Source organism: Lissotriton helveticus, chromosome 1_1 (assembly GCF_964261635.1).
Source record: "Lissotriton helveticus chromosome 1_1, aLisHel1.1, whole genome shotgun sequence".
Taxonomy (NCBI): domain Eukaryota; kingdom Metazoa; phylum Chordata; class Amphibia; order Caudata; family Salamandridae; genus Lissotriton; species Lissotriton helveticus.
Genome location: NC_136057.1, coordinates 1,887,259,081 through 1,887,272,793, shown reverse-complemented (window position 1 = coordinate 1,887,272,793; position 13,713 = coordinate 1,887,259,081). Strand labels below are relative to the sequence as shown.

Here is a 13,713-nt window from a genome sequence, read left to right as displayed (position 1 = left end):
GCACTGCCCTTGGCTCCGGCCCCAGGGCCGCCCCTGGCTCCGCCACAGGCCCCGCCCCTGCCCCGGTTCTCAGACCATTTCTTTCCGACCTGGGATCCACACTCGGCTGCGGCTCCGGTTCGACCCCGTCCAGCGCCGTTCCCGCCGCCGCTTACCCCCTCTTAGGCTTAGGCCCTGCCGCTGAGGCTAGCTCTGAGGCCCACCTTGCGCAGGATTGGGTGGATGACCTTCAAGATGCGGGTGAACTTGATGTGTCTTCTGTCCCGGGGTTTGCCTTGCCTCCGCCTACTTTGGAGGAGGGCGCTTCCTACACCATGGGGCGGCGTAGAGCTGCGGAGGCTCTCCATCTCGACCTCCCCACGGTGGCCCTTAAGACCGGTCCCTTACCGAAGTCCTCTTGGGCACTTGGTTGCTGCGGACCTCGGGGGCACCGGTGGATAAGAACGTCGCTAGGCGTCATCGTCCGGAACCTGGTGATCCTGCCTTCTTGACCACTCACCCCACGCCTGAGAGCCTGGTGATTCAGGCCTCGATGTTGCAGAGTGCCTTTCCCACGGCTCTGCCGGATAAGGACTCTAAGAAGCTGGACCAATATGGCAAGAGGTTGTTCTCCTTGGCCAGCTTGGGGTTGCAGTCAGTTAATACAGCCTGCTTATTGGGCTGTTACTCCCACACAGTGTGGGATTCGGTAGCAGAGGTCCTGCCTCAGTGTTCTGAGGAGGTCCAGGCAGTCCTTTCCCAAGCAATAGCGGAGGGCAAGGATGCGGCGAAGTTTGCCATCTGGTGTGGTCTGGGCACGGCTGATTCCTTGGGCAGGGCGATTTCCACGACTGTGGCGTTGCAGCACCATGCCTGGTTGTGGTCTACCGAGTTTTCACTTGATGTCCAGATCTCGCACTTGCCCTTTGATGGCTCCCGCCTCTTTGGCGACAAGGCTGACACTGCCCTGGAGCGCTTTAAAGACTCGCGCGCCACGGCCAAGTCTTTAGGTCTTTCCACGAAGGGCCCTGCCACACCTGGGTTTCGTTCCTTTCGTGGGCAGACGTGCTCCTCCACGAAGCCTGAGCAGAACCAGCCTCAACGTGGCCGTGGCTTCTGCAGGGGCAGGTCTGGTAACCAGCGGGCGGGTCAGTCCACCTCCACCCCCGCTGCTGCCGCCTCTAAGCCTTCCTAATCTGAGCTTCAGGGAGCACCCCACGCCGGTGGGTGGCAGGGTTCGCCACCACCTTCACCACTGGCGCAAGATTACATCGGACAAGTGGGTGCTGCAGATATTCCACCACGGTTACTCGCTCCAATTCTATCCTCCCCTCCAGCCGTGCCACCTCGGAACCCCCGCATGTCGGGGGATCATTTGGCTCTTCTCCGTCAGGAAGCACGACCTTCCTGGCCAAGGGGGCCATTGAGTACGTTCCCGATCAGGAAGTAGGGACTGGTTGTTATTCACACTACTTTCTGGTTCCCAAGAAGGATAAGGGGGCCTGCGCCCCATCTTGGACCTCCGGGACGTCAATCGTTTCCTCCGGAAAGAGAAGTTCAAGATGCTGACTCTGGCCCTGACTGCCCTGGGCCCTGGAGACTGGATGGTAGCTTTGGACTTGCAGGACGCATATTTTCATATCCCCGTCCTGCCGGCCCACCGGCGTTACCTGCGGTTCATGGTGGACCAGTAGCATTTTCAGTTAGCCGTGCTCCCCTTCGGCCTTACCAGCGCCCGTCAGGTGTTCCCGAAAGTGATGGTGGTTGTCGCAGCTCATCTGCACAGGTCTGGGGTGTCAGTCTTCCTCTACCATGACGCCTGGCTGTTGAAGGCGGGCTTGCCCCAGGCAGCTGTCCCCCACCTCCAGACTACGGCCGACCTCCTGCATTTGCTGGGTTTCTCCATCAATGTGCCGAAGTCGCACCTGACACTGGTTTTGTCTCCCCTCCTTTCAGTTTACCGTGCTCCCCTTCGGCCTTACCAGCGCCCCACTGGTGTTCACGAAAGTGATGGCGGTGGTCGCAGCTCATCTGCGCAGGTTAGGGGTTTCAGTCTTCCCCTACCTCGACGACTGGTTGTTGAAGGCGGGCTCGCCCCAATCAGTCGTCAGCCACCTCCAGACTACGGCCGACCTCCTGCACCTGCTAGGGTTCTCCATCAATGTGCCGAAGTCACACCTGTGTCCCTCTCAGAAGCTCCTCCTCATCGGAGCGGTTCTAAACTCGGCGCAGTTTCGGGTGTATCCTCCCGAACAGCGGGTCCGGGATATTCAGGCTCTGATTCCGATCTTTCAGCCTTTATCCCTAGTCTCGGTCAGGTTGGCGCTGCGGCTTCTGGGGCTGATGGCCTCCTGCATCCTTCTGGTGCATCATGCCCGGTGGCGGATGAGGGCTCTGCAGTGGGACCTGAAATTTCAGTGGGCCCAGCATCAGGGCAACTTGTCAGACCATGTCTTGATCTCGGAGGGCACTGCAAGACAGTTGCAGTGGTGGCTCACGGACCGCGATTGGGTCAGCGGCAGATCCCTACCCCAACCGGAGCACGTAGTTGTGACGGATGCGTCCCTCCAGGGCTGGGGGGGCCACATGGGAGAGGCGGAGATCAGAGGCCTCTGGTCTCCGGCGGAGTCCCAGCTCCACATCAACCTTCTGGCGCTGCGGGCGATCCGGCTTGCACTGAAGGCATTCCTCCCCTCTGTCCGGGGGAGTGTAGTGCAGGTGTTCACGGACAACACCACCGCCATGTGGTACTGCAACAAACAGGGCGGGTGGGGTCGTGGGCCCTATACCAGGAGGCTCTGCGCCTCTGGCAGTGGCTAGAAAATCAGGGCGTGACCCTGGTGGTTCAACACCTGGCAGGTTCTCTGAACGCCAGGGCGGACGAATTCAGCCGTCTGTGCATGATGGATCACGAATGGCGTCTGAACTCGGACGTGGCGCAAGGCCTCTTTCAGCAGTGGGGAGAGCCTTGGTTAGATCTATTCGCCACAGAAGAGAACGCGCAATGTCATCAGTTCTGCGCGTTGGAATTTCCAAGGCGGCGCTCGCTCGGAGACGCTTTTCGTCGCGAGTGGAGTTGCGGTCTTATGTCCGCCTTTCCGCCTATACCACTTCTGCCCAGAGTGCTGAAGAAGATCAGGCACGACCGGGCCCAGGTTATCCTTGTGGCTCCGGACTGGGCACGAAGATATTGGTATCCAGAGCTACTCAGCATGTCTGTCGATCCCCCGATTCGTCTGCCTCTTCAGGAGGACCTTCTGTCGCAGCAGCAGGGGACGGTCCTCCACCCGAACCTGCCCAGTCTCCACCTACAAGCTTGGAGATTGAGCGGCGACAGTTGAGGCCATTTGACTTGCCTCCTGAAGTCTGTAATGTCATTCTGGCAGCCAGGCGTCCCTCCACAAAGGCTGTGGATCCACTCTCTGCCCCCCTTTCTGAGGTTCTACTCTTCCTTCTTTCTCTTGCCCAGCAGGGCTCTGCTCTGGGCACTATCAAGGGCTACCTTTCTGCCCTTTCCGCCTTCTTAAGGCTACCTGATCAGCCATCTTTGTTCAAGTCCCCAACTGTAAATCGGTTTTTGAAGGGCATCACTCACATGTTTCCTCCTGTTCACTTCGTGATGCCCTAGTGGGACTTGAACCTTGTAGTTTCTTATCTGATGTGTGCTCCCTTTGAGCCATTCCATAACTGTCCTCTCCGTCTTCTTACCTTGAAGACTGCTTTCCTGGTTGCCATCCCCTCTGCCAGGAGAGTGAGTGAGCTCCAGGCTCTTTCTTCCACACCCCCTTTCCTCTCTGTCTATCCGTACAAGGTTGTGTTGCGGACAAGACCCTCTTTCCTGCCCAAGGTTGTCACGGCCTTCCACATCGGGCAGTCCATCACCTTGCCCACCTTCTTCCGCCTCTGCATCCCTCGAAAGAGGAACAGAGGCTCACCTGTCTGGACCCAAAACGTGCGCTCTCTTACTATCTGGATTGCGCACGCCAGTTCCGGGTGGATGACCAACTCTTTGTTGGTTACGTGGGCGCTTGGAAGGGACGGGCGGTGCACAAGCGGACCATCTCTCGGTGGATCATCTTGTGCATCCAGGCGTGTTACTCCTTGGCTTCGAAGGAACCTCCTGTTGGGCTGAGGGCTCATTCCACTCTGGCCACGGCGCCTACAACTGCCCTGGGCCGAGGTGTGCCCTTGCAGGACATTTGTCAGTCAGCTACGTGGGCCTCGCTGCACACGTTTGCAAGACACTACTGCTTGGACAGCCAAGTCCGGAGGGTTGGCTTCTTTGGCCGTTCCGTCCTCCAGGACTTTCTGTTGTGATTATTGGTTCGCAGACCCACCACCGGGGTTGGTATTGCTGGGGTATCTATTCTAAGGTAAGGAATCTATCACTAACGTGTCTCTTTCAGATGCACAAGTTACTACTTGTGTAACAATATATCTGTAAGCGACATTAGTTAGTGATAGATTCCTTACCGATCCACCCATCCTCCCCGTTCTGCGAACCGATATCTAGGGTTAAGGTCATCCCCTTTCAGGGCCCTAGTTTCATGGCACCAGTGTTGGTTCTATCATGGCTCTGCGTATCTGGTGCGGAAAAGCTGTGTATAAGAACTGACGTCAGCACGCAGAGGCGGCATCTAAGTACTCCGACGACGTCATCACGGTGCCCACGACGGACGCGGACGACGCCTACCGACGCGCATGGGTACTGCTAAGCAAAAAATTTCTGGATCCAGTCTGACGCCTGGGGATATTTTAAGGTAAGGAATCTATCACTAACTAATGTCTCTTACAGATATATCGTTACACAAGTAGTAACTTGTGCATTAGGTCAGTGGCAGATCCCTCTCACTTCCCCAACCGGAGCACACAGTGGTGACGGATGCGTCCCTCCAGGGCTGGGGGGGGCCACATGGGAGAGGCGGAGATCAGAGGCCTCTGGTCTCCAGCGGAGTCCCAGCTCCACATCAACCTTCTGGCGCTGCGGGCAATCCGGCTTGCACTGAAGGCATTCCTCCCCTCTGTCCGGGGGAGTGTAGTGCAGGTGTTCACGGACAACACCACCGCCATGTGGTAGTGCAACAAACAGGGCGGGTGGGGTCGTGGACCCTATGCCAGGAGGCTCTGCGCCTCTGGCAGTGGCTAGAAAATCAGGGCGTGACCCTGGTGGTTCAACACCTGGCAGGTTCTCTGAACGCCAGGGCGGACGAATTCAGCCGTCGGTGCATGATGGATCACGAATGGCGTCTGAACTCGAATGTGGCGCAAGGCCTCTTTCAGCAGTGGGGAGAGCCTTGGTTAGATCTATTCGCCGCAGAAGAGAACGCGCAATGTCATCAGTTCTGCGCGTTGGAATTTCCAAGGCGGCACTCGCTCGGAGACGTTTTTCGGCTCTAGTCAAGCTGCGGTCTGTTGCACACTTTTCCGCCTATACCACTTCTGCCCAAAGTGCTGATGAAGATCAGGCGCCACCGGGCCCAAGTTATTCTTGTGGCTCCGGACTGGGCTCGAAGAGTATGGTATCCCGAGCTACTCAGTTTGAGCATCGATCCCCCGATCCGTCTGCCTCTTCGGGAGGATCTTCTGTCGCAGTAGCAGGGTCCTCCACCCGAACCTGTCCAGCCTCCTCCTCCATGCGTGGAGATTGAGCGGCGACAGTTGACGGCTTTCGACCTTCCTCCCGAAGTCTGTAATGTCATTCTGGCAGCCAGGCATCCCTCCACTAAAACGGTATACACCTGCCGATGGAGCACATTTGTGGCGTGGTGCACAGCAAAGGCTGTGGCTCCCCTTTCGGCCACTCTTTCTGAGGTTCTTCAGTTTCTCCTGTCTTTGGCCCAGCAGGGCTCTGCTCTGGGCACTATCAGAGGCTATCTTTCTTCCATTTCCGCCTTCCTAAGGCTTCCTGATCAACCTTCTCTTTTTAAATCTCCGGTTGTTAATGGGACTTAAATCTGGTCTTGACTTTTCTGATGTGCGCTCCCTTTGAGCCTCTTCATAACTGTCCTTTACGTCTTTCCTGGTTGCTATCACCTCTGCCAGAAGAGTGAGTGAGCTCCAGGCCCTTTCTTCCAAACCTCCTTTCCTTTCTGTTCATCCAGACTAGGTGGTTTTAAGGACCCGTCCTTCTTTTCTGCCAAAGGTTGTCACGCCCTTCCACATGGGGCAGACCATCACTTTGCCCACCTTCTTTCCGCCTCCGCATCCTTCAAGGGAAGAGCAGAGGCTCCACCGTCTGGACCCAAAACGTGCGCTTGCTTTCCATCTGCAGCGTACACAGCAGTTCCGGGTGGATGATCAGCTCTTTGTTAGTTACGTTGGCGCCAAACAAGGGACTGTGCACAAACGGACCATCTCCCGGTGGGTCGTTTTGTGCATTAAAGCATGTTACTCCTTGGCCAAGAAGGAATCTCCTGTGGGGCTGTGTGCCCATTCGGCCTGGGCAACGGCAGCCACTACAGCCTCGGGACGTGGCGTTGCGTTGCAGGATATTTGTCAGGCAGCTACGTGGGCCTCACTGCACACGTTTACCAAGCACTACTGCCTTGACAGTCAGGTCCGGAGAGACGGCTTCTTTGGCCGTTCTGTGCTCCGTGAATTTTTGGTATAATCGTGTTCGCAGACCCACCACCGGGGTTGGTATTGCTGGGGTATCTATTCTAAGGTAAGGAATCTTATCACTAACGTGTCTCTGTCATATGCACAAGTTACTACTTGTGTAACGATATATCTGTAAGAGACATTAGTTAGTGATAGATTCCTTACCGCCCTACCCATCCTCCCAGTTCTGCGAACTGATTACTAGGGTTAATGTCATCCCCTTTTAGTGCCCTAGTTTGATGCACCAGTGGTCAGTTTCTTGAATGGCTCTGCGTTTCGGCGCGGAAAGTCATGTAAAGAACTGACGTCAGCGCGCATGGGTGGCGCCTAAGTAGTCCCGGTGACTTCGTTCCGGCGCGTACGATGCCAGTGACGGACGCGGAACCGCATGACGCCACCTACCGGCGCGCAGGGGTACTGCTAAGCAGAAAACTTTCCGGATCCAGTCTGACGCCTGGGGAATATTCTAAAAGAAGGAATCTATCACTAACTAATGTCTCTTACAGATATATCGTTACACAAGTAGTAACTTGTGCTTTAATTCCATCCTAGCTATCATCCCCAAGTACTCCTGTTCCTGCACCCTAAGCAAGCAAGTAGAATTCTATTCTGTGAAGCAGCTGACATGTCATTTCCCCCTCAGCAACTCGGACCACTATCATCCATCTGATCTACAGTTCTCCTGGGCATAACAAAGACTTTAATGATGAATTCTCTGATCTCTTCACCACTTCATCTATCTGACATACCCAACCCACCCTTTTGGGTGGCTTCAACCTGCCAGACAACACAAGCTTCAAAAAAGCAAAAAAACAGCCACTATCCTCAACTTAATCAACACACTCATCACGGTACAGCTAATCAAACAACAAACATACACTTAAGGCCACATCCCCGACATTTTCGCCGTAACATCACCAACAATCCAGTGTAAATCACCCATATACCTAGACTGACCTCTTTGTCACCCCTATCTCCCTATTTCATGTCCAGTCAACTAACCAAGGTCAACCTGAACTTATCTCTCATCCCATCAACTCCATGTCCAACATCCCTTCTAAAACCAAAAAATCGTAAACGCTTTTCTGGAAAACCATTTTAACACCCACTCCCCAATTAAAGCACACAAATGCAAGTGAAAGCCTTCAGCCCCCTGGTACTCTAAAGACTTTAGGGACAAAACATTATCCATTTGCAGATAAGAAAGAAAATGGAAAAGAAACAGAACTCGAGTACCTCATGATGCTGAAATCCCACCACACAACAACTAGACAGATCATCACATCAGGCAAAGCAAATTACTATACTAACACCATCACTGACGCCACCAACAAAATCAGAACACTTTTCGAGACCATAAAGCCCTGCATCATTTCCCTGCCAGTCTCAATTATTTCTCATTCCACAGAAAAGTGCAATGCTGTCAACCTCTACAGTGAACAAATGCAGAAGACCCGAAAGCACATGGTCAACAAAAAGCCTGCTTCATCTTATGCATGCCTCTTCCAGTAGAAACCCGCTGTGGTCATCTTTCAAAGCCCTATTTCTCACGGATCTTGCCAACATACTCAACTGCCTGAGAACCACTTCTTATGAAGATGTTTTACCCTCGTCCTTCATCAAAACTCTCACCTCGATTCACCATTGCCAATGCCTATCCAACAGACCTTTGCAGAAGCTCTAAAAACATGCCAGATCCTCCCACTCCTAAAGAAACCTACACTAGACTTTGATATCTTATCAAACTACGGGACAGTCGCTCACCTACCATTCATCAGGGAGATCATTGAAAAAGCAGTGTATGTTCAACTTAACAATCACATTAATGCTAACCACCTCTTACACGGTTACCAGTCTAGCTTCAGATCATGGTGCGGCACAGCAACTGCTACCTTACACATTGTAGATGATACCCCCTGGGCACAGATATAGATGACCTCTGCCACCTGACATGGCTGAACCTCTCAACTGCCTTCAACACAGTCGACCATCCCTCCCTCCTGAGCACACTAGAGTCTTGAATTCATTGGCAAAGTCCTTCACTGGTTCTCATCCTCTTACCTTTCTAACTAACACAAATATTTCAGATTGGGATCTTTTTGCAATCAGCTCCAAAGTTTCTCATAGTTCCATACTTGTCCTCTTCCACCTCTACCTGTTGACACCGGTCACCTTCATTCTCAACCTTGTGATCTCATCACCCCCATCCTGATGGAAATCCATTTGCTCCAATTGCAGCCCATACCATCTTGAAAACCAGATGCATAATTTACAAAGCTTTCACAACCAGCACCCCTGCTTATCTTGCAAACAAGGTCACCAACTCTGGTGGACCTTAGCACACTCGTGGTCAGGATACCATAGGATGCAGACTAAGAAGTGTAAAAAAGAAAAAAACATCACAACTGGCCTTTTCCATCTATGCACCCAGGATCTGGAATAGCATCCCCACATCCATTGGGACCGCCCAAACGCTGCTCCATTTTGAAAGAGAGTTAAAGACTCCCTTCTTTAAAAACACTACATCATCGTGAATTAACCATCCACAATCGTCTTCCTCTCCTCTTACTCATTGATTTTATGCTCGACTTTAGCCATGTACAGTGTTCCACTGTCTTTTGGCTAGATTCGCCATATAAAAATACCAAATACATCCATGGAGCGACTTAATTGTGTGCTTTCAGGTAACCGCATCAAAATTCCTCAATATGCCAATGATACACAGCCAACGCCTCAGACCCAGCCTGCACATCATCCAGACCTTGATGTTCAGCACCTACCTGCTCAATCCAACCAAGACAGAATTCTTAATATTTGCCAAGAACATCAAACAAAGAAACATTACCGACGCGGCTTACTGACATGAACCATGACCGTTTCAAACCCCGACTTTCACCAATTGGCAAATCACTTGGTTTGACCTTGGACTCCAGCCTCACCCTCAAGGAGGACATCGATTGCACTATTTGGATGAATAACTCTTTTTTGGGTTCGCCAGAACAAAGAAAGGGAAAGCTGTGCAGAAACGGACGTGCTCCTGATGGATTGTGCTCTGTGTTGACGTCTGCTGCGCCCTGGCCAAGAAGCAAACTCCTAAAGGCTTGCAGGCTCCTTCCACCAAAGCCAAGCTTGTGACGACTGCGTTAGATTGCGGAGTCTCTGCCCTGGACACTGGTCAAGTTGCAGTGTGGGCTTCTTTGCATGTGTTTACCAAAATGCTGCTGTCTTAACAGTCCGGTCTTTAGCGACTGGCACTTTGCCTTTGAGGTCTGAACCTGTTTTCAGTCCCACCTTTAAGGAGGTATTTTTTTGGTATCTATTCTAAGGAGAGGACTCTGCAGCTAGAAGTCTCAGGTGAACAAGTTGCTTACCCTCAGCAACTCCTAAACTGGTAGAGAGTCTATCAACCTGCAGATTCCTTTCCGACCCTCCCAACCTCCACGCTTTTGCAAACAGCTTTTTTTCTGCCTTGAAATGTCCCTGTATGTCCTTAGTGTCTGCACACTGGTCTATCAGCCTTCTGGTGTGGCTCTGCGCTTCTGGCATGGAAATATCATGCACAGAAATTGATCCTGGCGTGCTGAGGTGGCCCCTATATACCACTGTGCACAGATCTGCTCAAGATTTTCTTGATCCAATGCTAGATAGTCTCTACTAGATAAGGCATTATTGAAGGTAACTAACTTGTTTATCGAGCTCCAGGGAAAAAAGGGCATCAGAGCAGGACAAAAAGTAAAAAAAGATTATAAACAGCAATCACAAACAATTGACAAGTCATGGAAGTATTCAGAAAGGGGCACAGATGGCACCGGCCTTAATTGTGTTGGTAAGCTATTTCCTTCATGAGTTAAAAATGATCTGTTGTGTTTTCAGTTTTTGTTGAACTGGGTAACTTTTAACTTGAGGTTACCTTTTCTCTTACATTTTGGCGACCCTTTTGACATTTTCGTTTTTTTGCATAGTATGCTGGAAAACTTCAATTGGATGGCCTTACATATCAGACAAGTTGTTTTAAGTGTTCATTGTGCTTCTGGAGATTACCATTTGAAAGAAGCAAAGAGGCATGTAATGATTTGAAACATGAAACAAACATGTAAGAAGATAACGTGGAGAAATCTATACTTGCCAGCAGCCAGACGTGCAGAACAAGTGTTAGCCGTGCTGTTCTGTGCCAGGAATTTGACTGCCCTCTTTGGCAATGAAATGCTTACTGTGTCTGAGGCTTCAGGTTGAAATTTTCCTGAAGTGTGAATCCTCAGATTTTGGATCAGTGGACAATGTTGGTGTTGAAGCTAATCCAATGAAGTTTGTTAATCCTGCCGTCATTGAGACTGTATTTGTTGTTTAATGAGAAGTGGTAATTCTGTTTTGTCAGCACTTTGTGTTAAATGTCTGCTTCTCACCAATATTTGTTTTGAAATGGCAACCCTCTGTCTAATGATCTTCATTAATAGTCCTAAACGCTGAATTGTCTCACCCATATCTGGGATCCTGGAACACTTTTCAAACTGGAGAGAAAGCTTTACAACAAAGGGTTCCAATTACATTTTGGTGGTGGGTTTGTTTTGGAGAAGACTGGTGTTTTGTTTTTAACCATTTGTTTGAGAGATGATGATTGATGGACGTGAGGTAGACTTAAACATTGTATTTTGATGAGGTTCTGCTATGGAGTGTGAGTGAGCATTTAAGAGATGGGGTTTGTTGATGTATCTTTAGGGGCAGGTTGGCTGTCTGGAAGCCTGGTATTACATCATGTAGGGAGGATGCGGTGCTGAATGGTGAATGCCTTGCGTTTTGTGGAAGCATCTTAGCACACCGATTTAGCACTTTGTGTCAAATTGAGAGCCTGTGTTGCTCTCCAGTCCAAGGTGCAAGTTGGTTCTGTGCTAATGGTGGAGGCCCTAAATGTGGGAGACACATTGGGGATAAGTTTACCTTGAGTTGAGAGGCTTTGTGTTAAGTTGCTGAGGGCTATCCTGAGATAGGATCGAGATTTTGGCCAGGTCTTGTGTTCCCTGAAGATGTATAGTTGCGAATAATGGGAGAACTTTACTTTAGTCTTCAGGGTGTGGGAGATTGATTTGAAGCAGAACAAGGTGGAGTCTTTTTCGTTTTTTTTTATCATGATCTTACCATTGTTAAACATTTTGTGTTGTCAGGTCTTTGTTTATGAAACCTGACAGTGATAGAAATGGCAAATAAGGAGGGAGTGCTGTTGGTACAAAGGGAATTGAGTCTTGAGGAGTGGACTCTCTGTGACTGTCTGCTTGTGTTTCTGCAGTTTGCTCTGCAAACTATGCCTAAAAAGCAATTTAACAATAAGGTGAGGTGTTGTACTAAAGCTGTTTTGGCTCATGCAAGATACCTGTTGTAGAAATCTATTTGCAGCCTGCAAGTATCAAGTTATAGTCCTTGTCATGCAGCCAATAAGATTGATACAATTGCAGCAGAGATGTGAATCTAAGTTGCTGATCACAGAATGTAGCTTATTATTGAAGCCTAAATACATTCTTTCACCAGTACACACAGCATTGTGCATTGATCCATCCAGCCAAACCCCTACGGTCAAAGTGCAGGAAGGCATGCATCCACATGCAGTCAACCATCCACTCAGTCATCCATCCGTTTGACCAGCTCCACAAAGGCATCCATCTGTTCATCCTTTGACTTACATTCATTCATCCAACCACCACCCACATGTACAAGTGTTTGTCCAGCCACAACCATGCTTTCATTTATGCACCAATAAAACCACTTCAGTCATTCCATCTACACAGTTTTCCACTAAAGCATTCCTCTATTCCTCCATTCAATATCTATGCATCCATTTCGTACCTACTCCTATGCATTCACTCATTAACACATGCCCGAACCATCAATAATCCTTCCCCACTCATCCAGGCGTTTATTAGTCAACCTAGACCCCCTATTTGGGTCTATCTAGTTACATCGCCACGTTCATCAATGTACGTGCCCATTCACCGTTTGGAGGTGGGGGAGTGAAGCAGTGAGAAGCTTTTCATTCTCATTGGGTAATGTTTTTGGTACCCTTTTCTTAAATCTAATTCAATATATGTATCATAAAAAGAACCAACATCAACCCAGTGATAGTTTGATACTAATGATTTCTCTACCATCACTGTGTTGGAAGTAGTTTTAAATCCTCTTAGTAGAAATATGTATACTTTTATATCTGGCAGTATTTAGCATTTAAAGATTTTAATATATGGTCATGTTGTGCATTTATGTGTTTATGAAGAATTGTTATCGAATAGTATCCGGGTTTGTTCAACTGTGATTCAGAAAGGCTATGCTAAACATACCTGCATCACCAATTGAGGGCCAGAACTTTTAGAATGTATTCAAATCTGAGGCTGTTTGCCAGTGAGAAGGGGATGAGTGAACTAGTATGTTTTGGGGATGTCCATCCCAAATCCATTGAGGCTAGACTTAACTCTGAAATTTATTTTTGAAACTATTGATTATAACAGTTTTCTTTGTTAATTTGCATGCACTTTCCAAGGCAGTGACTCCACCAGAGACTTTCAAATGAAAACCTTTGATAGAGAATATTTTTTATATAATACACACATAAACTGAAAAATCTTGTTTTTACAATCTTTCCACTTCTGTGTCACTAGATGCCATTCTGAATATGGTGAATAATCTTGCTGCTAACATGCTGGGTGCAAATACAGAGGAACACATGGACTTACAAGGTATACTTTCTTGATTTTGCTTGAGTTTTAGCTTACTTAAATGAGACATACATTCTTAATAATGTCTGTTAACAAAAATGTAATCTATCACAAATATATTGAAGGCGGGTGAAAATGATGCCACTGAAACGCCATGGTGACTTTCCAGACCCTTAATACAGGCTCTATTTAGGTGTCTTACTGCCTTTTTACCATTACATACATCCTTTCCTGATTAACTAGAACCTTCTCCCCTAATTTATTCTCACTGTCGTGCCAAATTATACACCTACCTCCAATTAGCTCCTACTTCCCCCACTTTCATTTCCCCTGTGCATGGTCCTTCTCCCAGTACTACATAGAGGATGCTTGGGATCTACTCGGATACAAATGCATCAAGGTTGAACTGCCTTGTTTTTTTTAATTGTTTGATTTG

At 49.4% G+C, this 13,713-nt stretch overlaps 1 protein-coding gene across 6 annotated transcripts in view; it reads left to right on the top strand.

Moving 5' to 3' along the window:
* SUCO (SUN domain containing ossification factor) overlaps positions 1-13,713 on the top strand; it is a 570,127-nt gene that overhangs the window by 389,859 nt on the left and 166,555 nt on the right. For all 6 annotated transcript variants that reach the window (XR_013594734.1, XM_078642395.1, XM_078642375.1 and 3 more), the window contains one exon: positions 13,221-13,298. Coding sequence is in view for 5 of the 6 variants with exons in the window: in XM_078642395.1 (XP_078498521.1) it covers positions 13,221-13,298 (78 nt within the window). In the remaining variant the exon portion in view is untranslated. The remainder of the gene's footprint in view (positions 1-13,220; positions 13,299-13,713) is intronic.